Source organism: Podarcis bocagei (assembly GCF_964188305.1).
Source record: "Podarcis bocagei genome assembly, chromosome: 5".
Classification (NCBI taxonomy): domain Eukaryota; kingdom Metazoa; phylum Chordata; class Lepidosauria; order Squamata; family Lacertidae; genus Podarcis; species Podarcis bocagei.
In genome coordinates this window covers 22,707,910-22,734,345 of record NC_138129.1, presented here as the reverse complement: position 1 = coordinate 22,734,345, position 26,436 = coordinate 22,707,910, and the positions used below count along the sequence as shown (strand labels likewise).

General features: G+C 41.8%; 1 protein-coding gene across 3 annotated transcripts; it reads left to right on the top strand.

Annotated features, from left to right (window-relative positions):
- The first annotated feature begins 7 nt into the window (after positions 1–7).
- On the top strand, positions 8–24,983 carry LOC308588187 (translocating chain-associated membrane protein 1-like 1). Of its 3 annotated transcripts, XM_081196568.1 has the most exons (12): positions 8–139; positions 264–412; positions 10,284–10,344; positions 11,530–11,648; positions 12,421–12,537; positions 12,635–12,693; positions 14,733–14,817; positions 15,176–15,246; positions 16,315–16,419; positions 17,880–18,023; positions 18,965–19,122; positions 21,681–24,983. In XM_081196568.1, the coding sequence occupies exons 2-12, from the start codon at positions 293–295 to the stop codon at positions 21,752–21,754; spliced, it is 1,113 nt and encodes a 370-aa protein (XP_081052694.1). In that variant the 5' UTR covers positions 8–139; positions 264–292; the 3' UTR covers positions 21,755–24,983. The 3 variants fall into 3 exon arrangements, with proteins under 3 accessions (XP_081052694.1, XP_081052693.1, XP_081052695.1); XM_081196567.1 differs by lacking the exon at positions 8–139 and having other exon boundaries at positions 150–412; XM_081196569.1 differs by lacking the exons at positions 8–139; positions 264–412 and adding an exon at positions 619–1,041.
- The last annotated feature ends 1,453 nt before the right edge of the window (positions 24,984–26,436 follow it).

Sequence of the window (26,436 nt, the reverse complement as noted above, 5' to 3'; positions counted from 1 at the left end):
GCTACAGCCGAGGCAAGCGATTAGCCGCCGAAGCCGACAGTCACGTTCACCCTGCGCGGCGATTGGACGACCCCCGGAGGGAGGAGGCGGGCCAGAGTTGTGGAAGGGGTGAAAGTCGTTGGTGTTTACTAGGCGTGAGGTGAGGGGGGGATTGTTGAGGAGTTTTTTTTATTTATTTTAAAGGACTGCCGGGTGTTCTTCATCCTTCATCTCTCTTTCTCTCTCTTTCTTTCTCTCTTTCCCCTCCACTTTGGGGCCTGGAGCTTCCCCAGCCTCACAAGCCTCCTCAGCAATGGGGCTGCGGAAGAAGAATAAGAGCCCGCCAGTCCTGAGCCATGAGTTCGTTATCCAGAACCACGCGGACGCCGTGTCCTGCCTGGCCATGGGCCTCCTCTTGGGGCTTATGTTCGAGGTATCAGCGCTGTGTAGGGCCTGGGGGCGAGAGAGGGCGGGGGGCGGGTAGGGTGGTCAGCGTAGTAGCGAAGCGCGGGCTTCTCGGCTGAGGCACACCCCTTTCCTCCCCCCCTCCCCCTCCTCCGCGCGCGGCCCCGCCCTTCTCCGAAATCTCGGCTCGGGCGCTTCCTTTTCCTTGGCGGTTCTCACCAGCCCCCTCTACGTGTGCCCGTTCACGTTCTTCCTCTGTGCAAGGGAGGCGACGTTATCCCTGCCGGGGCCGGCTTCGCCTACCGCTCCTCCCTCCCTCCCCCCGCACGGAGTCTTCTGCTCAGATAACTCGTGAAAGCAAGCCAAGCCACATGTTAGAGACCCTCTGTCGGGAGAGGGAGGGGCGGGGTGAGGTGGGATATAAATTCTCGGTGGCCGAACTGATAAGAAGAACAACACCCCACAACTAAACGATTTCTCGGCATAGCAGCGATAGATGTAGGCAATGTAGCGCTAGATAAAGCAAAGTGGGAGGCAAAGCCGCCCCCCGCCCCGCCCCTGAAAGTTTTGTCCTGCCTCTACTAATACAGTGGTACCTTGGTTTAAGAACAGCTTGGTTTATGAACAACTTGAATTAAGAACGCTGCAAACCCAGAAGTAAGTGGGGGGTTTTTTGCCTTGGAATGAGAACATGTTTCGTTTCCTGTTGAGTGTGTTATATTTGTAAATTGAGTCCCCTGCTGCTATGGGAAAGCACACTTTGGTTTAAGAACGGACTTCCGGAATGGATTAAATTTGTAAACCAAGGTACAGTGGTACCTCGGGTTAAGAACTTAATTTGTTCTGGAGGTCAGTCCTTAACCTGAAACTGTTCTTAACCTGAGATAATCACTTTAGCTAATGGGGCCTCCTGCTGCTGCCACCACGGAATTTTTGTTCTCATCCTGAAGCAAAGTTCTTAACCCGAGGTCCTGTTTCTGGGTTAGCGGAGTCTGTAACCTGAAGTGTCTGTAACCCAAGGCACCACTGTATTCGAAATTGGCCCATCCTCCATTTTCAAGGCCAGTGTGTGTGTGTGTGTAATCTGCTTGGCTGCTCTCTGGAGCTGGTCACACAGTGTTGCAAGCCCAGCCATGGGCATCTATTTTCAGCACTGAAGCTCAGTTCTACGGTGTACGATAAGAACAGACCTCAGTCAGTATAAGGAATCTCAAGTTTCATTGGTTACTAAACTTTAATGAGAAGTTAGATTTGAAGGTTAGGATTTCTAGACTAGCCCTTTCCAATCTGGTTGTCTCTCTTCCAATCAGCTAGTGCTGATGAGAGTTGTAGTACAAAACATCTGGAGGGGCACCAGTTTGAGGAGGACCAGAACTCAGTACAGTATCTCATTTTCTGTGTTAAGCATTATTTGTCTGTACATTTTGAGGCACTGTCATATGTTTATATGAGTTGGCAATCGTGTGGTATGCCAAATGCAGCTATTTGGCATGACACATATTATTGTAGCATTGATTATAACATATACTTATTGATGCTACATTAGAAAGGGTGTATGGAGTGTTAGGGGAGCCGTAGTACCTTTGGTAGGGGACATACGCTCCTTCTGTGATAGTTTGTCTGGGCTCAGCTGTCACCTCACCTGTGGCTCCTAGAAGCTGTCAGCATGTAAATACACCCCAGAAATGGCTTCAGTGTGCCAGCTAAACCAGGTGTGGGTATCAGATTGGTCTCAAACCCTCAGTAAGTTAGGCTCCAGCACATAGAGCAGATGAGACCAATAGTGGGTTCCAACAGTCAAGAAGGCAGTTTCTGCATGTGCTGTAGATGGAAGTGAGGGGCACATGAGGCTTATCAACCTGGGAAGGTAGGCCATTTGGAAGAAGGAAAACTCTGATCCTAAAGCTCCATTGCCTTGTGGGATTTTGCTGGGAGAACGAAAGGCTAAGGAGTAAGCCCTACACAAATCCGGAGTGGAATTCCTAAGATGGTTGGATGGTGCCTTGTACACCTCCATCTGGCAACTCCTGCAGCACCAAAATCCTGCAGAGTTTGGTGCACTCCATTGTCTCTCAAAACAGATGGATGCCAACCAACATTAGAAAGCTAATAGGGTGCACGCTATTCAGAAGGAATGAGGTGTGTAAAAGTTACGGAAAGCTGTGTTAATGTGGTTGGTTGGTTGATTACTTAAATAATGCTTTTTGCCCCATTTGGTTCAAGCAGCAGGTAAACTGTTCAGTTTCTGTTAATTGGTTCTCGTGGGAAACTTGCAGATTCTAGCTTCACCAATTAACTCAAGCTGGTGTCAATTTACTCTTGGCAGAAAGCCCAGGTCTGCTTGACCTAGAAACTACTCACTCTGATTGGTTAACGAGCAGCACTCAACTCTGTTATCTAGGGATTGCTAGCACAGTTTGGGGTGAGGTGTGTTAGGAGTTAGAAGTGCTGTGTATGGTTTTGAGAGAGAGAAAGAGAGGGTTTACTTTGCTTTTATTTGTATGCAGAAACTCTGCTGGTTTTATTTTTCCTTTTAATAAATCCTGTAAATAGTTCTTCTGAGTCTAGCTGACTAGTCATTACCGCCGCAACTAGCTTCTTCGCTGTGCAGGAAAACTCTGCTACGTTTGGGCTAAAGCCAGTAGGGCTATGCCTGACACTTCAAAGTTCCATGAGGTTATGGGCATTGTGCTGCCAGCCTGAGTTGTGGTGGTGTTAGCATCAACGGCGTTGGTTCCAGTAGTTCCAGAAGTTGTTGTTCTCTGGCTGGTTCCTGACCGTGGTGAGCTGGTGACGCAGCGGACACAAGGACAACAGCTGCAGCGTGTGAGTGCTGGGTGCTGTGGTTCCTGTTTTCTCTCTCGGTGGTCGTGAGTAGCTGGTTCCGGGTTCCAGGGACATCGCTCTCAAGATGGCCTCACAACCAGTTCAGATGGCTTTTGAGCGTCTGAATGACTCCAATTACTTGCTGTGGTCGGAACGCATGCAGGCAGTGCTGCAGAGGGATCGTCTCTGGCAAGTGGTGAGTAAGTTTCCTACGAAGCCTGATGATGAAGACCTCGATAAAGACCAAAGAGCAAGGGCCACAATTGTCTTGGGGCTGGAAGATTCCCAGTTGCCGTATGTGAGGGGAATCAAGACAGCTAGAGGTGTGTGGCAAGCACTTAAAGAACTCCATGTGCGTGAGACAGCGGTTTCCAAGCTGTTCATTCGCAAGGCATTGTACAAGGCAATGTTACAGCCTGGGGTTACAATGCAGGAACACCTACACAGTTTACAGTTAAAGTTTTCTGCGCTACAGGAAAGAGACTGTGCGTTAGACCAGCAGGAGAAGGTGGCTATTATTTTGAGTTCTCTCCCGGAAAGCTGGGATAATTTAGTTTTGTCTCTAGAAAGCATACAGGAGCGTGATTTATCAGTCAGTTACGTTACTGGGCGTTTGATTGAAGAATGGCAGAAGAGGCAAGAAAGGTCGTTGGCTGCAGAGGCTTCTACTGGTGGGCGGTTTGGAAGGAGTTCCCATGCCGTGCCAGAGGTGAAGCAAAAGCAGCGTACTGGTGAGGAGTCAGCGTTTGCTGTTAGGCGTTGTTTCCGATGTGGGTCTTCAGCGCATCTAAAACGACAATGTCCGGAGTTGGTCAAGTCTCAGTTGCCGGTGCAGGAGCAGAGACGAGATCATCATCATCATCAGCAGCAGCAGCAGCGTAAAAAGAAATTCTTCAAACGAAAACAGTCGGCTCAGCTGGTGACCGGCGAGGTCAAGATTGCTGATGAGAAACAAGCGGTCTGGGTGGTCGATTCGGGAGCGTCTCGCCACATCGTGAATTCAGATGAATTGTTTGTTTCCAAGAACTCAGCACAGCGCAGCCAGGTGGCTCTAGCAGACGGAAGTACTTCCGAAGTGATTTCGGGGGGTTCAGTTTATGTTCCATGTCTGCGTGAATGCCTGCAAAATGTACTTTGTGTGCCATCATTAAGGAGCAATCTGATGTCTGTAGATTGTTTGCTAAAAGCTGGGTTTAAAGTGTATTTTGAAGGAGACAGTTGCATTATTAAGAAGGCTGGTGAGATTTTAGGCACTGCTAAGTCAGAGGGAGGCTTGTTTTGGCTTAAAGCAGGATCTCAAGTTGCAGCAGTAGTCAGTAAATCTCAGCCTGCAGTGAGTAACAAAGCTATACATGACAACTGTGTGCACTTATTGCATAGGAAAATGGGGCATGCTTGCTGGAAAAGTGTACTAAAAATGTCTGAATTGGCTGATGGGGGTAATTTAAAGAGTTGTAACAAGTACCTTGATTGTAATGTGTGTAAAAAGGTTAAAACCCACAGAGTCTCTTACCCCAGAAGTGACAGAGTTAGTGAGTCACCGCTACAGCTGGTTCACATGGACGTAATTGGTCCATTTGCTGTAAGCAGGGGTGGAGCGCGCTTTTCACTAACAATTGTGGATGGCGCCACGCGTTATTCTTGGGTTTTTCCCATGAAAAATAAGGGTGACGTGTTCACTAAGTTTAAAGGCTGGGTGGCATCTGTGGAAAGATTTCTGTCCATTAAACTCAAAAGGATTCAGACGGACAGAGGTGGCGAATTTATGTCAAATGCCTTTAAAGATTGGTTACAAAAGCGTGGCATTGGGCATAGAAAAACGAACGTTTTTTCCCCAGAGGAGAATGGTGTTGCAGAGCGAAAAAACAGATCTTTACAAGATATGATGTTTGCCATGCTTGATGATGCTGATTTGCCCATGTCTTATTGGGGGGAGAGCATGCTCACCGCGTGTTATCTCCAAAACAGGCTCTTTCATCAAACAATAGGTACAACCCCGTACTTTAAATTGTTTCAGAAAAAACCCAAAATTGACCATTTGCATGTGTTTGGATCAAAAGCCTGGGTATTAATTCCGAAACAAATGAGGAAGAAGGGAGATCCTAAGACCAAACAGTTAGTGTTTGTGGGTTACCAGGAGCTGGGAAAAGGTTTCCGCTTTGCTGAAGGGACAAATGGCATTGTGATCTCCAGGAATGCCAGTTTTTGTGAACATAGTGGCTGGGAGAGACTACATGCCAATACTGAGGTTTGGTTTGAACCTTCCCAGGAGCTTCATGACTCTGAAGGTAGACACAGAGAATCAGAGTCTGAGGGGGAGGAAAGTTCAGATAAGAGCTCTCAAGAAAGTGGAGTTAGCCAGAGACCAGTTGCTAAGCAACAAAAGAGAGGTCGTAGTTCTGAGGAGGAAAGTGGGTCAGAAGAAAAATTTTCTCCCAGAAGATCTAAAAGACAAAACAAAGGAGTGCCTCCGGTGCGTTTTTCCCCAGATACTGCAAATGTGTTTAGTGTAAGTGCAGAACCGAAGAGTTTTCAGGAGGTGTTAAAGTTACCAAAAGAGGAGGCAGAGCGCTGGAAACAGGCAATGGAGGAAGAGATGTCCTCTCTGAATGAGCACAAGGTTTTTACACCAGTAGCAGCGCCTGAGGGGGCAAAGATTGTAGGCTGCAGGTGGGTGTACAAACTTAAACCTCTGGTGACAGGAGAGTACAAATACAAAGCTCGTTTAGTTGCTCAAGGATACTCTCAGAGGCCTGGAAAAGATTATGACGAGACTTTTTCCCCTACTGCTAAGGGGGACAGTGTAAGGCTGATTCTAACGCTTGGAGCAAAGAGAAAACTCCTGTTAAACCATTTTGATATTCAGACTGCATATTTACATGCATCAATATCAGAAGACCTGTATCTAGCCGAACCGCCTGGTTATGAGACAGGTTCCAATAGAGTGTTGAAATTAAACAAAGCTCTATACGGTCTCAAACAGGCTGCAAGATCTTGGAACAGATGTTTCCATGAGGCCTTAGTGTCATTTGGTTTCAAGCAGAGTACAGCTGACAATTGTGTTTATGTACGTGGTACAGGCAGTGATCAAGAGTTTTGTCTGATTTATGTAGATGATGTATTGTATGCCTGTAAAACAGATAAACAAACTAAAAGGTTTGCCAAGCAATTGTCCAGTAAGTTCAAAGTGAAAGACTTAGGCCCGGTTAGGACATATCTAGGGTTGGAAGTGTGCTGGGCCCAAGATGGCAGCTGCCTAATTAGTCAGCAGAACAAAGTTAAACAACTACTGACTACATACAGGATGCAGGATTGCAAAGGGGCAGCGGTGCCTATGGATCCAGGTTTCATAAAAACACTTCACATAGATGAGAGTCCTGAATTTGAACATCCTGATGTATATCACTCTGTAATTGGAAGTTTGTTGTATATAGCACAGTGGTCCAGACCTGATATTAGCTATGCAGTAGGCATATTAAGTAGATTGGTCTCAAAACCCACACTAAATGCCTGGAAAGGGGTAAAACAAGTTCTGAGATACCTCAAACAGACAATTGGCTATATGTTACAATTAAATTCTTCAGAGGATGAAATGTTGAGTTGCTACTGTGATAGTGACTGGGGAAATTTGCCAGATAGAAAATCTGTCACAGGACTAGTTATAATGGTCGGTGGAGCTTTAATCAGCTGGCGGTCACGCAAGCAAGACATTGTAAGTGTGTCATCAACGGAATCAGAGTACGCCGCATTGAGTGAATTGTGCAACGAGGTGATTTATTTCAAGCATTTGTTAACAGATTTAAATGTGAATTGTGGAGAACCAGTACAAGTTTACATTGATAATCAAGCTTGTATAACCTTAAGTAAAACAGAGGGCTTCAAATCGCGTTCCAAACATATCTCTGTAAAATACCAAAATGTACGTTGCTGTGTACAAGACAATGTAATCACCTGTACTTATGTGTCAAGTGAAGAAAATGTAGCAGATGTGTTAACTAAACCATTGGCAAAGGTAAAGAACAAGCGAATGTGCAAGGGTTTAGGTTTGCTGGAAAAATAATCTCCTACATAGGTGTATTTGGAGTTAATTGTTCAGCAGAATCTGTGAGGGGGTGTTCAGTTTCTGTTAATTGGTTCTCGTGGGAAACTTGCAGATTCTAGCTTCACCAATTAACTCAAGCTGGTGTCAATTTACTCTTGGCAGAAAGCCCAGGTCTGCTTGACCTAGAAACTACTCACTCTGATTGGTTAACGAGCAGCACTCAACTCTGTTATCTAGGGATTGCTAGCACAGTTTGGGGTGAGGTGTGTTAGGAGTTAGAAGTGCTGTGTATGGTTTTGAGAGAGAGAAAGAGAGGGTTTACTTTGCTTTTATTTGTATGCAGAAACTCTGCTGGTTTTATTTTTCCTTTTAATAAATCCTGTAAATAGTTCTTCTGAGTCTAGCTGACTAGTCATTACCGCCGCAACTAGCTTCTTCGCTGTGCAGGAAAACTCTGCTACGTTTGGGCTAAAGCCAGTAGGGCTATGCCTGACACTTCAAAGTTCCATGATAAACTAATTGTGATAAAAAGGTGTAAGATGTGTATGTTTGTTCTTTCCACATGGGATACTGTTAATATAAACAACTTAACATGCCTTTTAAGCAGTCAAGCCTCAAGAGTGGCCAAATTTACATAAACATGTTCATCACTGACTCATAAACCTGCAAAATGGAATTTGGAAAAAGACTCAGAATTACTTTTGCACACCTTAGATTTGATATAAAATGACTGTGTCACAGTTGTGCCCTGTTTTCAAAAAATGCCATCAAACATGATGTTACGTAGAGGTGGGCAGGCAAATCAATGAACAGTAAAGAGAGGGATATGTAGGGTTGAAAAGTCTCCCATGTGCTTTTCAAGTATCCCAGCTCAGTCTGAGGCAGTCTTAACAGCAAAGGAATTAGTAAACAGATCGGGGGAGTAAATAGGGAGAAAGGGGCAATGCTATGATCCTGAACAACATACAAATATGAATGTTGAAGGATACAGAGGAAGTTCACAGGGAGCAGCAGGGGAAGGTCAACCAATTGTGGGTTAGGGAAGAGTTGATCAGATCCAGCAACTTCCTCTCCACTACAGTTTTTACTCTAGTCATAAAGACATGTGGATCTAGACATTATTTTAGCCCAGGGATAGGGAACTCTGGTTCTCCACATGAATGTTGAAGACCAGTAACATTTGGAGGGTTTACTCTCACTGCCCTGTTTGCATGTAATCTGGATATTGCACAGCACTGTTATATGACAAAAGAATTGCAATGGCTAAGGTGATGGTCTGAAAATGAAGTGGTGCTTTTTTTTTAATCGAAGGCCATTGTAAAAACGGGAAAGTTACAATAGGGAAATCAGTTTCTACCTTCACTCAGTAAGGTGTTTGAATTGGTCTTAGAGTAAAATACAACCAGAAGATTTGGCATAATTATGCTCATCAATACAACTCAATGTGGTGCTAGTATGAGGAGACTTGTAGCAGATTGTTAACGTAATCAGGCTGCAAACTGCAGTTGTACTCTTAGATCTGCAATGCATTAAGTACAAGTGTATAATAGACTTATGACTGGAATTTCAGTTTTTAGAGTTGTGAATATCTTCCAGATGAAACTGGACGTTGGATTTACAGTAGCAATATAAGCATTCTAATTCAGTTTATATACTTTTCTTTATTTCTGCTAATGGTGAAGGTGCAAAGATCCTCAGTGACATTCTAGCTGCAGATATTGCCTTATATTATACATCAGTATACTTGTTCTTTTAACACATCTGATGCCTTAAAATGCATTTCCTTATGGAGTGTATGGTTTCCTCAAACAACCAAAGGCTACATAGTAATAAAGACTTGTTTGCTTAAATATTTGGGCTACAAACTAGCAGAGAGTTAGGGAGGTTTTGACTTAATTGTGTAGCACTTAATTCCTTGGTGGACTGTGACCATAAGATGATATTCATTCCTGTAGGTAGAGAGTAGGAGTTGTTTTTTTGAATGTGGAATTGTATTCTGCCTTTAGAGAAAAGCATTTTGTGTTTGTAGTCTCCCTATTTATTTGAGTGGAATGAATATGGCTTTAAAAAGACTAAAAATCCTACCATTGTCATTGAAAAATCCTACCATTGTCATTGGCTGTAAATCATCGCATGTGTCCTGGCATAGAAGGTTCCATTTGCAATATTCAATCCAGGAAAGTTTTAAAAGAAGCCTGTGTTGGTTAGCTGCCTATTGCTGAAGGTAGACCAGGAAAGGATACTGACCTTTGCTTCCATGCTGTTGTGGTCTCTCTTGGGGAAATATTTTCATCCCTGTTTCTTGAACTATCCTCTGAACAACTGTGCCTGCATCATAAAGGAGATTTGGGACTGAATGTAATGCGCATGCTTCTGTGTATCAAAAATAAAATGGCAAGCATGTAAACAATGTATTGATGTGTATTTTGGGGATCCTTTGCCAATTTAACACTTTTCGTCCCTTAACCATGGTTCTGGGGTTGGACTCTCATGTTTCCTAACATTTTAAGCCCTGGTTTTTCCTATGGTTAGCCATTATTATTATTATTATTTATTTATTTATTTTTGTTGATGCCTGCACGTGTTAAGCATGGCTAATGCTAAGCTGGCTTTGTTCATAACAAGAACTTAGGAGCCAACGTCAAAACTTAGCTTTGGGTCCTCCTCATGATCAAACCCAGCTTAGTGTGTTAACCACGTTTTATATCAGTTGTAGACATACTGACTAACTGTGAGTAAAACTCACGGGAGTGAGGATTTGCACATCAGAGAGCACAATCTTGTGACTGATCTCTTAAGGGACTGTCAGTGTTACATTAGTGTCAGCCCTTGGTATGGCCCAATTTTGAACTTGGTGATACAATCCTAGACCAGTGAATGTTTACCATCCCTGATGCATATAAATATAATAAGACTGAAAGCCAGAAAGTTGTGTGTTAAAACAAAGGATAAAAACTTTACGGTAGCAGCTTTTAGGAAACATGTAAGTGATGTAAGTGCTTGCTAATTTGCCTTCTGTTTTAAATTTTAGGTTACAGCCAAATATGCCATTATGTTTATTACTGTTCAGTACAATGTTACATACACCACAGGTAAGAGTAAAACAAAATCATCTGCATGGCTGGCCATTGATTTAAACAATAAAACACTGAGAAGTCTCATGCCAATTATTTACAGTGCAATCCTGTGCATGCTTACTCAGAAGTAAGTTCTGCTGAGTTCAGTGGGTCTTACTCCTTAGTTTGAATAGGATTGCAGCCTTCATTTATAATCTTTTTGAGTCTGCAGTACAGCCTGATCCTATGCATGTATATGTCTTTGGGGCTGTAAAACATTAACAAGTTCACTGACTTAAAAATGCAAGAGAGAAGACTTTATTTTAAATTCCTTTAATCCTAGATAGCACATACTCCTTAGTCTTGAATTGTTATCCAGTTATTTCCTGAAGAATTCATCATAGAAATATAAAACGTTATAAATTAGCCAGACACCCGGCACGTTTTGCAACTGGTGTGGGTCCAATTGTGACCACATGGAGATCTCTGGATGCCAGGTTAGCAACTGACATCTCCATCTGGCTCGCCCCTCCAGCTTTCTTAACAGGTAAGCAGAAGAGCTTATTTACTGCATTTATATCCCACCTTTTTCTCCAAGGAGTACATGGTTAATTCAACCCCCTCCTCAATTAATCCCTGCATCGACCCTTTTAGGTAGGTTAAGAGACTGTGACTGGCCCAATGTCACCTAGTGAGCTTCCTGACTAAGTGGCGATTTGAACCCTAAACTCCCAGGTCCTAGTCTGACACTAACCACTATACCATACTGACTTCCTAGAGTACTTCTGCTAAGGGGAAGCTATGTAATTTACGTAGGGAAATAAAAAGGAGGAAAGTGAAATGTCACTTACAGAAGGATCTGAAATACTTTCCTTGAAGCTTGAATTTTTTTTATTCTGGATTGTTTGATGTTTTAATGTGTTGTAAATCAATTTGAGATTTTTTCTTTAAAATATAAAGCGGTATAGAACTGAAAAGAATAATAAAATGAAGGATAAACAATAAGCACCACTGGGGGAAATGGTGCCTAGATATTGTTGTTGTGACCACAACCTAGGCTAAAAGTGCCATTTGGAGATTGGCTTATGAGTTTCTAAAACTGATCTAAGATAAGCAACATTGATGAAAACCATTTTTGTGTTCTTTTATTGCCTAATGGTTTTCCAAGTGCACTCTATACAGTTGGATACTGTTGTAATAATAAGATGTTATGCATTTCAGATGAGAGGCCTGAGCCGGTACATTTCTATGAGTATGGTCCAAAAGACGTGGCCACCATCTTTTTCTACATGCTTATAGCCATTATTCTTCATGCAGTGATTCAGGAATACATACTAGATGTAAGTTGACCATTATTAGATGGGTGTACATATTTTGGATTTGATAAGTTCTTAGCTCTTAAGATGGCTTTCTTAAGTACATCTAGTACTTGTCATGAAGTACTTGATATTTGGTGCCAGAAATCAACAAACTGTTCATTCAGTGAGTCACTGCAAGGCTTGCTAGAGCAGGGGTTGGGGATCTGTGGCCCGTCAGAATCTGACTCCTATAAGCCCTCGCCAGCATGGCCAAGGATGAGGGGAGTTGGAGTCCATCGACACCTGGAAGCACACAGCTTCTCTGTCTCTATGTTAGAGACTTCTCTTAATGTCCTCTCATTGCTGAGCCAGAAAATTTATTCTCTGTCAGTCAAGAAGAGATACTAGTACCAGTAACCATATTGTATGCATGCTTGGCCACCATTCCAGTTGAACTTGCCTATTACCCTTGTTAGCTATACAGTATGTCATAAGCTGTACATCTTGGGCTCTGAACTGTGAGAGGTTCAGTAGCCAGTATGGGGCACAGCATGTTACAATTTTACAAACACTTGAGTATTAGGGCTACTCTGATAGGGTAGAATTGCTGTGGATGATAGTCATATTGCTGACGTGGCTAATAAGGCTAAAAGTCCAATTTATAGCCTTATTGCATTGGAATACAAATAGAGAAGATAAGATAAGCACTGACGTGCTGATATTAGATTATCCAGATAGCGTAATCAGTACAGAAAAACACCCACTTCCTAACTCATGTAAACTCTTGCTCATGTTTTTGTTTTTTAATTTCTAGAAAATTAATAGACGTCTCCACTTGTCAAAAACAAAGCATAGCAAATTCAACGAATCAGGGCAACTAGCAGTTTTCTACTTGTTTTCATTTGTCTGGGGAGCCAGTATTTTGTCTGCAGTAAGTAAGTCAAGTTATCTTTCTAGAATTTCTTCGACATACATGTTAGCACAAAATATATGATCACTTCTTTTACCTGTATATTTCTCCCCATTAGGAAGAATTCACTACCAATCCAACTTTGTTGTGGAAAGATTACCCTCATTCTCGAATGTTGTAAGTGTTGTTCTTGTGTTCCTTCATCTGATTTTAGTGGATCTTGCTTTACTTGTTCAATTAACTTTCTGATGTTCTTCAGGTTGAATACATCTCTGCAGTGTCTAATCTCCAATCATAGTTTTATACATTTGTGTTGTCACGTCCCCCTCAGTTGCATTTCTCTCTCTCCAGAAGCTAATATATATGAAAAAAAATTAACCTTCCTTTTGTAAGAAATTGTAACAGTCGCTGGTCTACTTTAGTTGCATCTCTTGTGACTCTGTTATGTTCTCTTGAATTGGGGGACGGGATAAGACTAACCCTCTTCAACCATTCATTTTGAATGAATGAAGAGGGCAGTAGGTATACAAGTCCCATCTGCAATGTCCCCTTCCCTATAATACACTTAAAATTTTCCCCTACACAATCTGTCATGCATTCTTTTGAATATCTGAATATTCATCCTAGATTTATATAATAGTTTACAATATTTGCTGATATATTTACCAGTATTTGAAATTATGTTTGACTTTGCAAATAGAATCCATTTGCAGTCAACCAAGATCTTTCCTAAAGCAAGCAGTTTAGACTCCATTATGTATGTAGGATTGTACATTAGTTTTCATTTAGGCTGAATTTAGTCTGCTGTTCCATTGTCCAGTCAACTGTGAAGCTCTTCAGAGGGGCTTGGGATTTTACTGCCCTTCCTATTTCATTGTCTGTTTCACACCCATATCTTGATAGTTTATTTTTAAAAACCCAGTACAAATGTAGATCCGAGTGGGATCTACTGCCAGTGTAGTGACAGCTATTTTTGGTTGCCAACACCCTGTCCCCAATTCCTTGTCCATAAGAGGAGGGATCTTCTTATCCAATGGTTGCTATGCTTTTTCAGGAACATTTGAAAGACTATGCCAATTAAGTGCTGCCTGCATATTGAGATTGCATTTGTCAGGCTACAGTATGTGGTAGAGTGCCCTTGCTATCTTTCACTTGTTTACATAATATTTAAACATTCATTAAAATAAAATATTAGGGAGTTTTTCTATGAATGTTGAGTGTTGCAGATTAATTTAATCAAGAAAGTCAAATTGTATGAGCAAGGTATACATTCTTGACTGACTTTGCTAACAAAGCCAAAAAATACAATTGCAAGATTTCTCTCCCCTTCTGCCTTCGGGGCAAGTGCCTTTCCCCTACAGCAAAGGAGCATTCCAGCTTCAGCTGATGCTTGGTTATAGGAATTAAAACCCCTTTGCTCAGCAATAGCTGAAGAAGCTTCCCTCTCCCCACATATTTCTCTTTTGGAGAGTATATCAGCTTCAGCTGATACTGGGTAGTGGCAGCCAAAAAACTCCCATGGAACTGGTAAGGGTGATGTCATGGACTGGCTGGATGCAGAGGAATGGTGGGAATGCTAGGAAGAGAAGGTGTTGGAAGCTGAAGCTGAAGCTGAAGAGGTAACATGGCTTAGTGAGCTAGGAGAGTCTGTGGTAGAGGGAAATCCAGAAGAGGCAGAAGCTGAAGCAGGGGAGGAGGGAGGTGAAGAGGCAGAGATGAGCCAGGCTGGTGAAGAGTCATGGGTGTCTCCCTCTCCTGCTGTGTTCCCCCCGGTCTCCCAGAACCAGATGAAGCATGAAAGGGGCCAAGGGAGGCTGAGACTTTCAGTCTCAGCAACTGATCCATGGGGCAAGATTTACCAGGGATGAGCTGCTGTACTCATTAGGACTGACACTTTGCCAAGTCTGTACAGATTGTGTTATTGCTAATAAAGAGTTAACTCCAACTTGCATGGTGTGCTTTACTGCCAGCTCACTCATGCCAGGTTGTCACAGGCAATCCTTGCCCTGCCTTCCTCCTAGCATGAGAACTGGAAGGTTACTGAAACTGTTTGGATTATCCCCCATCCCTCCCCCCATAACGTGAAAGTTAGGAAGAAGGCACATTGTTCACTAGATAGCAGAGTCAAAATTGCCCTGGCAAGCGTAATGGTTGAATGAGTTAGGTTAACACCGTTTTTGAATTTTTAATTATTTTGTGTGTGTGTGTGTGTTTAGTTTTCAGGTTAAATTCTTCTATATCTGCCAAATTGCCTATTGGCTTCATTCACTGCCAGAACTGTACTTCCAAAAGATTCGAAAGGTATGAGTTGCAATTTCACCATATTTTTATTGTTAATATTCTACCGTTTAAAAACTTTAGGCCAAAAAACAGCAAATTAGATCTTGGGTACAAAGAGAATGGTGGGTGTTCCAAATAAGGAGAAGTTTGAATGAAATGGGGAAAACTTAATTTTGCTGCCCTCCCTTTCCAGAACCCAAGAAAATAGCACTGGAAGACATTATGAAGACAAAATGACGCAGTTAATGCCTGCAACTCAATCTGCATTTCTTAATTTAAGTATGAAGAACAATGAAAGATCACACAGCTTGCGCAGAGTTGTTTCTTTTGTCTTTTTAAAATGTAACATGTCTCCTTTTCCTCTTTCATATAATTCTAGGAAGATATTCCTAGGCAGTTGTACTACATCTGTCTTTATATTGTTCACATATCCGGTGCCTACATTTTGAAGTAAGTACAGGCGTCCCCCCACTTACGTGAGGGTTACGTTCCGGGGCCCCGCATGCATAATTGAAATCGAGTAAAGTGAGGAGCACCCCACTTTAATAGAAAGGGAGGGACAGAGAGAGAGAGAGAAAGAGAGAGAGAGAAGTGACTCTAGAGTAAGGAAGCTTGGAAGTTGGCACTCTCCCCCATGGTGAGGCAGTAGTGAGGTGGACTGGGTGAGCATTAGGGGAACAAGGCTGGGCTAGGCAAGTTGGCTTCCTCCCCTCCTCCCACTGCCCAATCCAAAATGCAAGCAAGGTCTGGAAGAGAAAAAGCAGGCCCCTCATTCCCTGGGGGGGGGGCACTCAGTATGTGCAGGCTCCATCCCAAGACTGCCGAGCCACCCCAGCTGTGGCATCCGGCTGCAAACCAGGCAAGGGGATGAGGAGGGCAGCTGAAAGCAGCTGCCACTGGGCATGTTGTCTTCCCACCACCTGTACTGCCTCCATGTTCCAGTGCTGCTGTGCTGCAGCCCAGACAGGGAGGCAGGTGGACAGTCCCAGGAGGCTGAGTGTGTTGGCCCAGCCAAAAGGCAGGCAAGCAAGCAGTCAGGTGAGCAAACAAGCAGGCGATCAGCTCCCTGCACGCTGGGAGGACTCTATGCAGTCTGCTCCCCTTCAGCTGCTTCAAGGGTTCAAATTTGCTGTGGCCTTTCCCTTGTTCGGGTAGTAGCCCCGAGCAAGAGAAAGCCCGCTTTATTTAGCAGTGACCCATGTAAAAACAGTTGTGCTCGAGTGGGGTGCGCTTAAGTGGGGGGGTGCCTGTATCTATAAACTTTGTATTTTATAGCATGCAAAGTAAATGTTCAGTAAATGTGTCTAAACCCTACTACCTATATGTTGTATAAGGATAATGACACAATTGGGAAACAATGGTTAGATAATTTGATTTTAGCTGAGCTGGGATTTGAAAACAGATTTTTCTGTAGCAAAACAAACCGTACTGTAACTAGACCATGCATTGGCCTAGTAGTTACTGATATCTTGAACTGTGTTAATATATTGAGGAAGATATTTGTTTTTAATATTTCAGTCTGCATCGCTTGGGCTTAATTTTGCTGGTTCCGCATTACCTTGTGGAACTTATTTTTCATGCCTCACGCCTTTTCTACTTCAGCGATGAGAATAAGCAAAAAGGGTAATTTCTATTTATTATTACTGTTACTATTATGAAATTAACTTTTAATTTTCTCCCTCTACCGCTTTCTTTTACCCCTCGCCCTCTTTTGTTACCAACATAATAGCATTTGGTTTGGGACCAGGTTATTTCACTAGTTGTGTGCATCTTTTTGGGCCTCCTGGGTCTTAAGAGCAGCCTTGGAGGCCCTGTTCTCTAGTTTGCCACTGGGAAAGAGCAGGTTGGTAGTTACTAGGTGAAGGCCTTTTTCAGTGGTAGTCCCGTATCTATAGAATTTCTTCCTCCAAGATTCGAAGGAATCTCAGGGCTTATCTGTTCCTCTTCTTCCCATCTTATACAATGAGCTGTCTTTTGCAGCTTTAAAATATTGCATGTGTACAGCAGGGTTGCCCTGTGCCACATGATGCAAGTTTTTGAAACTTTTATTGCAGAAGTAATATGATGTGGAAAGCGCCACTCAGTGGAAAACACTGCTATACAGCAGATTCCTTGAGAATAATTCAATGTCATGTTATGTTGATTGTTCCATCAACTCAAGTTTTTCAGCTTGCCAGATGGAACAATCCCCCTCTTCCATCCTCGTGTGCTGTTCTAGGTTTCTCTAGTCTGACCCCTAGATTCAATTTGCTGGAGTGCATGGAGGATGGAGGAAAGCCCCATTGCACAAGTGGAAGTCCTTGCGGGGGCTTCCTATGATGGGATTTGTTAGGTGCCCTTTCTAAGCAGCTATTTGGGATAATTATCAGTACAATATTCAGGAAACTTAAAATCTGGTAATTTGTATTTGAGACCTGTCAGGAGTAAGCATGGGCCAATGGTATCAAATAGTATGGGAAACAGCCTTATTAGAAAAACTAACCAATAAACTGAAACTGACATGGGGACAAAAACAATTAGGAAGAAAAAAGGGGAGGGGGAAAAGGGGAGGGGGTGGGGTCAGGTGGTTATGCTTCTATTCTTCTACTTAGTGGTGGGGGGTTTGTGTCAGCATTACTTGTATGGGTTTTCTTAATATTCACTAGTTGTATTTCTTTGGTGGTGAAAGTGGTTGGGGTGGCTTAGGGTGTGGTTGGTTGTCTTTGGTTGGCTGTAGTGAGAATTGGGGGGGGGGGAGTGTGTATTTTTGAATCAGGTTAGCCAGATTGATTCGTATGCTGTCGGTGGATTCTTGTCATTGTTTTGCTGTGCTGTGTATGTGATAAAGGGGAACCATACCATGGTGAATGCATATTCTATAAACCAATTCATGAACCAAGAACTTGTACATTGACCACTAATAATGAAACACAAGTTTTGAATATTTTCCCACATTTATTATGCTATTTTTGTGATATACAAAGGACGTGAGAAGACTTGGTGCTGTATTTTATAAGACCCAGTTTTTTAAAAAATCTGGTAATTTAGGGCGTTCGTGAAGCAACTGATTTGGGGGGAAATACTTACTATGAATTTCTTTTCAGATTTACCCTCTGGGCTCTACTGTTCATATTGGCTCGCCTTCTGACTCTAACTTTGTCAGTTCTCACATTTGGATTTGGTCTGGCAAGAGCAGAAAATCCTGGCTTTTCCATAGCAGAAGGAAACTTCAACATACTAACTCTTAGGTATAGTGAATTTAACAAATGGCAAAGAACTTGCTATTCTTGCGGGAAAATGTACTGTTGGTTTTTTATTATTGCACCTTTAAATATTACATTTATTAAGTTGATTGGTAATTTGTGTGAGATATCTGAAATCTATCTTAATTGATCAAGCGGGACCTTGCACGAAAATGTTGCAATCTTGAGTTCTTCTGTTCAGGATTTCATCCACTCCATTCTTTTTCTGTTCTTTCCCTCCCCAGTAGATAGCCAGCATTCAATGCCCACTTAGTATGCTCAGCCCCTCCCCCTTTATTTTTGGTCCCCTTCCTGGGTTCAGGGTGGGAAGGATAAACACAACAGTACTCAATGCCAGCTATGGTAAATTATGGAATATGCCCTTTGATTTATAGGCAGCTGTTGCTTCTGTCCCAGAACATTGGGAATATTCTCTTTATTTGGAGTTTGCTGGTAGCTTCTTGTGCAAGCGCAGAAATAAATAAATCAGAAGTACATGGAATAGTGTTAGATAGCTCAAATAGCAAAACTATATATGAATTTCTGTTTTGAAATAAATAAGTTCCAGCCATTTCAGCATTCTGTCTCCAGCAGTGACCAGCCTGAGGTCTCTGACAAGTTCATCCTCTGCTTGAACTTGTATTTGGAAACAGGAGGGATATTGCTCCATATTTGTTAGGTCTATTAATAGTTATTAGCCATATCACTCAGAAACATCAGGTTGCTTCTAAAAGCACAGGAAAGTGACATCCCTCTTAACAAAGGTGCGGTTGCATGTCTTGAGTAATTTTTATTTCTTCAGTACTCCATAAATGTAGATCATTTCAAACATGCTTGCCTCCAACATAACTTGAGCCAATTTAATGCGTTATTTCTAAACTTTTCATATTTATTGTTCAGTGCTTGTTGTTGTATTAATTTCCATGTAACATTTTTCAACTTACTAGAATTAGCTGTCTGGCTGCAATCTGTTTGACCCAAGCTTGGATGATGTGGAAATTCATTAATTTCCAATTAAAGAAATGGAGGGAGCATATTCAGAATCAAATTCCTAAGAAAACAACAAACATAAAGGTTAAACCAACAAGGAAAGAATCATCCAAAGGTAGGTATATTCCTCATACTCATATACTGCTATCAGTCACAAAATGTAACTGCCACATTGGCATGTTGTTCTAAACCATGGTTTACTGTGATAAACATGAGCTGGAGTGAGTGTCTGGCTCATGTGCTTCCCCTCACCCTTTCCTGGTAGAACATTTGACTTCATTTACTTTTCCAGTTTGGCAGTGTTTTACATCATATCCCATAATCTCAATTTGTTGTGGGAAAGTCTACTATCAAGGTTTAACTCAAGCATGGTTGGTTTAGACAAGCTTCATAACTCTTGTTTCAAAGTTGGCTTGTTTTGAAACTAAGGTGGGGGGAGAGCTTGGGCTCATTCAGCTCATGCACATTGCAGTAAACATATGATCCAATTATTATTATTAAATTTATATCCTACCCTGCCTCCTGAAGGAGTGGCCTCTTCCCAAATTCGGTGGCTTATTTTACTTCTGAAAAGTGCACAGTGCCACTGTTTGAAGTTATGGGAGAGGCTTGGGAAACAGGAGTCTTCCTCCTCTTTTATAGCTCCTAACAAAGACACTGTACCAGAGGAAGAAGTGGGACTTTTCAGAAGTAAGATCTTTGAAACGCTTTCATTTTCCCCATCTTTTTGCCCCAGCGCTTTAATGGAGTGGAATCTCCTTCTCTCCTCTGCTGAGTGCCTGTGTGATTATCTGGTAAACATAAGTGTGCTATCTGGATGGTCTGTTTAAGTGTGTCTTTGCCATGCCCACTACTGACATGAAGGCTTCAATCCTCATTGAGGCCCTCAGGCTGAAAAAGGTTGGCCACACCTGCACTAAACCATTGCTTAACAGCTAAAGTTTAGCATGATTTGTATATGTAGCAATTGATGGCTGAATGTGCAATATTATAGTGGCAGCTTCCAGTGAAAAGCATGTTACTTGCTTGGTATCTTAGCACTGGAGTTGGTGTTGTGTTATAGAATGTAATTTGCTCAGTCCATTCATCTTGCTGTAGAGACAGAGTATACCTTGTTGGTTAAGTCTAAAGCAAACTTCATCTAGGGCTGCAGCGTGGTGTATGCTTAACATGTTAAGTGGACTGAATGAAGCTTATTTCTGAGTATACTGATTTGTATTGGATTGCACTATTAGTTGTTTTTAAATCCCTGATTTACCGTATTTTTCGCTCTATAAGACGCACTTTTTCCCCTCCAAAAATGAAGGGGAAATGTGTGTGCCTCCTATGGCTGGCGAATGCAGGCTTTCGCTGAAGCCTGGAGAGCGAGAGGGGTCGGTGCGCACCGACCCCTCTCGCTCTCCAGGCTTCAGGAAGCTATCCGCAAGCCCGGCGGGAGGTCCCGCGGGCTCGCAAGGCTTGCGGGCAGCAGCCTGCAGCCCACAAGTTCGGGGGACAGCGGGGAGGCGCAGCGCCGCCACCCCGCTATTCCCCGACCTGATCTGGAGGCTGGCCGGGGGGAGAAGCAAGCTTGCTTCTCTCCCCCCCCCGCCAGCCCCACATGCTTGGGGGATAGCGGGGAGGCGGAGCGCGCCACCCCGCTATTCCCCGACCTGGTCTGGAGGCTGGCAGGGGGGGAGAAGCAAGCTTACTTCTCCCCCCCCCCCGCCAGCCCCACAAGCTTGGGGGATAGCGGGGAGGCGGAGCGCCACCACCCCGCTATTCCCCGACCTGAACTGGAGGCTGGCGGGGGGGAGAAGCAAGCTTGCTTCTCCCCCCCCCCCCCCGCCAGCCCCACAAGCTCGGGGGATAGCGGGGAGGCGGAGCACCGCCACCCCGCTATTCCCGGACCTGGTCTGGAGGCTGGCGGGCCCCACAAGCTCGCCATCGCCAGCCCCACAAGCTCGGGGGACAGCGGGGCAAGCCGCTGCCCCACGGAGGCTAGAGAGGCTGTCCCTGAGGGCAGAAGAGGGAGACGGAGCGCTCCGTCTCCATCTTCTAGCTTGGGGATGGCTGCACAAACCTGGGGGGGAAATAAAAATTTTTTCCTTGATTTCCCCCCCAAAAAACTAGGTCGTCCTATGGGCCGGTGCGTCCTATAGGGCGAAAAATACGGTAACTCAGGTTGTGTACCTTTGATGATGAAAGTGTCTGATCCAGTGGAGTCCTTTTGTGAGCAGAAAAGGGATTCACATGCTCTTTGGCGATTCTCCTCCTCCCTCCTGCTGCCCTGGGTGCTGCCTCCCAACTATCAGAATGTTTCGGAGCAAATAGTGGGGGAACAGGGGAACTGTATGGGGAAATAGGAATATGCACCTACCTTTCTTCCAAATTTATCCTTGAGTTGGAGATGGGGAGTCTAGCAGTTTGGTAAGGTGAAGCTTGGGATATTTGCTGGAAAAATGGTTCTTCAAAGGACTATGCCATGTTCAGAGGGGAGAATTTTCAATAAGTTGCAGAGGTGGGTAGCAGAAGGAAGTGACAAAGGAACTGAGATTATTTATGACATATGTAATAGAAGGTACCCACTTGGATGTTTAAGTAATAATCCAAGTCTAATCCTGACAATTTAGGAGATTACAATATTGTGTTTATACAAATGGGTGTTGCATTAATCTTCTCTTTTTATTGCAGCTAACTTTGTCAATGGAGCAGTAAAATTTGAAGAGGGTACATCACCTAGAAAAAGAAAATCAAAAATGTTATGAGGAGCATAGAACCAGAAAGCAACCTTTTAATTGAAGACTTTGGTGATTAATGAAAATGTTCCATTACCAGAGTTGTGTTCACTAAAGGACTCTGGCTGAAATAATATATTTTAAAAATTCATCAAAACAAAGTTATGGTGAGAACACTGTACTTCAACATGGTTTTAGCTTATTTAACCTAGATGCTCAATCTCCACTATTAATTTCAGTCTTTGAAAAATTATTTGTCTTACTCTTGAATGTAAGTACAAATCCTTCAATGCTATGGAAGGCTTATAAATCAGACATTGCTTTTATTTGAAGCTTTAAAATATAATTAATATTTCATTTAAGTATAAAGCTTTCAGAAACTTTAATTTCTGGACTTGGGCAGGAAGTTGTGTTAGGGTTTTTTCATTTTGTTTTTTAAGAAAATGTTTTGCACATTATTCTCAAACTGTCCGAAATGTCTATTCAGAAGTAATTCCAGATGGTTTTCCTATTTTAAAAGTTCATAATTTGGATAACTATGGTTAAACACAGTGTTTAAGGAAAGAGAATAAAATCAATGAATATCTTCATCTTGGAAAACTGCTAGTTCATTTGAGGCCACACTGTGTATTTGAAAATGACTGTGAAGGCAGTCTATTAAGGCAGATTTTGCTGAATTGGTCTCCTGAATTACCTAATACGAAACCCCACATAGCTGGCTTTATTTATATATAAATACACATGGCTTCTTGAAGTCCTGAAAAGTAAGTTTCAAAACTAAATCATATTCACATGGTGCTTAAGTTTGATTTATGCTGGTTTAGATACAATTAACTGTTTCATGAATCTAAAAATGAATGCTTAATGAGCAGAGCCGCATATCATTTCAGATTTAAGTCACATTTCTTGTATTATGTAGTATAACAAACAACCAATATTTTTTTCTTATTTCAAAACAAGCTGAACCTGGCTCTTCAGTGTCATAAACAGACACTTCATCAGTGGTTAGTATAACAGATGTGCATAATCACTAAATAGCACAGCTGTGTGATAAAATATCCAATTATAATTAAGGTTTAGAAAAATGGTTAACCTTTCAAGAGAAGCTTTGTAAAACCCAAAGAGCTTACTAGACTCTTGCAGCTGGCTTCCAGAAGTCCAGTGTTATTTCTTTTACTTTGACCAAGCTGAATTTTATGTCATCATGCAGGTTTTTAAACTCCTTACTGATTGAAGTATGTTTGTCATGCAGCATGGAGGGCATTTGCAGCTTGAGTAAAAATAATTTTGAAGCCCCACTGGGTTCATTGAACTGCTTACAGGGCACTGTTTTCAGGCTTCCATTTAGAAACTTCTTCCCTTTCCCAGGCTATCTTCTAGAGAAGTAGGAAGTGAAATATTTTCTGTAAATGAGACAAATGGAAACATAGACTGCAATCCTGAAAGCACATTCTAAGCTCTGTACTTTAGAGTGAGCAAGTAAGCAGTAAGAGCCTCTGCCCTTTATATGTGCTGTTGGTTGTGGTATATAGGAATTTTGTGAAATCTATATAATTATATTAATATTTAATTGTGGTTTTTCCTACTATTCATTTGGATTCTGTAAAAGCATTAACACAATTTGCTTAAATGGTCCAAGCTGATTAAAGTCTGTAAGACACTATAAAAATTTGATCCATATGCTATTGAAAGTCTTGCTGATTACAAGCATAGTTTGTATCTAGTAGCCCCATACCAACCACCAGACATTGCCATAAGCACAATTTTTTTCCTACTTGGTTCATTCCCAGAGTGCATGGAGTTATCTTAACACTGCACTCAGCTGGGAAGCTATCACATGCACAAAAGCTGTGTACTTATTTAAAGCAACTACACTTAAAGCCTTTGATGGGGAAAAATGCTTAAAACAGATGCCTCAAGTACCTTCATCAGAAACACAATGGCAGGGTCATCAGATAGCACGGATGTCCCTGTTTCATACACAAACTGTATGATAAATTAAATCACAGTTAGCTATTACAGCTTACTGAGTTGTTTTTAATGTTCACGCAAACACATATTTAATAAGCAAGGTTTGCTACCATGTGCTATATATCAGGAGAACCATCTACTGTGACATTGGCAAACCATTTTCTTATGATTGGTTCAGAAATCAGTCTGCATCAGTCCTGTGATGAAATCAAACCTCACTTCTGACCAGCTTCTGTGACAAACAAGTGACAAATCATTCTTTATTTCTCATTAAGTCAATTAAACCATTGTCACATATTCTTTGATGTTGCTACATAGATAAAATCATTCAATAGGAAATTTTTTGGTATGTTATATAAACATAGTCATCATCTGTATGCAAATGCTATTCAGGATTTGAGCCCATTTTTCTTGTTTCCCAACTTATTTCTGTGTGCAGATTATAGGAATTTGTCTGACTTCTCACAATCCTGTATATTTCTACTGAAGATGTTTACCATTGAACTAGAATATATTTTTTTATGATTTTAATAAAACTTGTTTGTATAATGATGAATGCCTCATTTGATAAAAGTAACTTCTAAGCAGTTTTGATGAAAATATTGTTTCCTGATTTTAGTGTTCAGTGCTGCTTGCAATACTATGTTTTTTTGAACAACTTGCTTATAGTTCTGGACTATTATGTAACAGGGGAGGCCAAAGGCCAATTACACTATTACATCCTAAGGATGATAGCTGTGGACACTGTGGGTTTACAGGTTGAAGTCTGTACTGTCTAAAATGTTTTATGTTAGCTAATTTCAAACAGCTTTCTTAAATAAATGGCAAACCTAGAACTTTAACACAATATGTATGTACTGTATCAATAATGGAAAAGGTAGTGGCTATGGCATTTGAATTTGTGGAGTCTATCCACTGTTCCATATTGGGAACTATGTTTCATATTTGTGAAAAAATATGGTTCAGTAACTGCATAGTGGCCAGAAATAAATTGCAAACATGCACCTATAAATCTTCTAAGCCTCTACACTGACAGATTTGTCTCATTTTTTTTTTCAGAAAGCCAAATTTTTTGGTTATACAGTTTTAACTGAATGTTACCTTAAATGTGTGTGGATAGTTGTGTGCGTGTACACCTGATATCTGTATAATGGAAAGAAAATGTCATTCTGTTGCAGCATGAAAGGAATTGAAAATTGAGTATCATACTGCCCTGTGTCATTGCACCACACTGATGTTTTATGTACTATCAAATGCATTAAATAAAAAGTGTGCCTTTGCCTTAGGATACTTTTGTTGAGTTTTGAAACTTAATCTGTTGAAGTATTGCTGTGGGAGAACTTGATGCACAGGTGGCTTCGCACTGATTTACTGCCAGTTGAGAGATGATGGAGAAATTCGTGTTTGAGAAATCTGTGTCTTGTGTATATGTGGGGCTTCTGTTTTTTAAAACATTGTTTGAGCACTCCAACTTGTATATCTGAATTAGTGCAATCTACAAACAGCTGCATTGCTGCAAAGTGGTAAGTTGTGCTACATGAGCACACAACCCAACACTTGCGTAATGCCTATTCAGTCCCGTATGGTGCACATGAATGTTATACATTTGTGTGTGCACAAGAGCTGAATGTTTTTAAGATTGGAAAGGGCAAAATTGGAGATTGGCTGCATATCTAGCAACCTGTGCTGCTGTTTCTGTATACTTCCGAACAAATGTTTGTGGCAGGATATAAATGAACTAAAAATACATAATTGCAGTTTACAAGGGAGCAAGAAACCAGTCTATAACATGATTACTTCTCATACTCTATGCAAGACTGGTACAGGAAAATGTTTCTTGCCCACCAGTCAGGTACCACCTTGTTCTTGGTGCAAATACAGAATATTTTTTTTTTTTTTAATAAATTTTTATTGGTTTTACAGCATTTTTTAAAAAGAACAAACAAACACAAAACAAAACAAACATACAAAATACTTTCAAAGATATTTTCATAAACCTCTTTTCTTGGACTTCCCCATACCCCCCCTCTCTGCATCCCAGTGTCCATATTTGAACTAGCAACTCCCAGTTGTTACTTTCTAATCTCTGTCATCTTAGTCCTCCTTTATTATCTAACCTTGTATCCCTGTACCCTGTTACTTCTAGCAACCACAACATTTTAACATTCGTTGAGTTTATAGTAGTCCTTAAGATAGCTCTTAAATTTTTTCCATTCTTCTTCCACCATCTCTTTACGTTGGTCACGGATTCTGCCTGTCATCTCAGCCAGTGTCATATAGTCCATCACTTTCATCTGCCATTCTTCCAGAGTAGGTAAATCTTGTGTCTTCCAATACTTTGCGATGAGTATTCTTGCTGCTGTTGTGGCATACATAAAGAAATTTCTATCTTTCTTTGTCACCAATTGGCCGACAATGCCCAAGAGAAAGGCCTCTGGTTTTTTAGAAAATGTACATTTAAGTACCTTTTTCATTTCATTATAGATCATTTCCCAGAAGGCTTTTATCTTCGGGCATGTCCACCAAAGGTGGTAAAAAGTACCTTCAGTCTCTTTACATTTCCAACATTTATTATCGGGCAAATGATAGATTTTTGCCAGCTTGACTGGGGTCATGTACCACCTGTATACCATTTTCATAATGTTTTCCTTTAAGGCATTACATGCCGTAAATTTAATACCGGTGTTCCATAACCATTCCCAGTCATCTGACATAATGTTGTGTCCAACATCCTGCGCCCA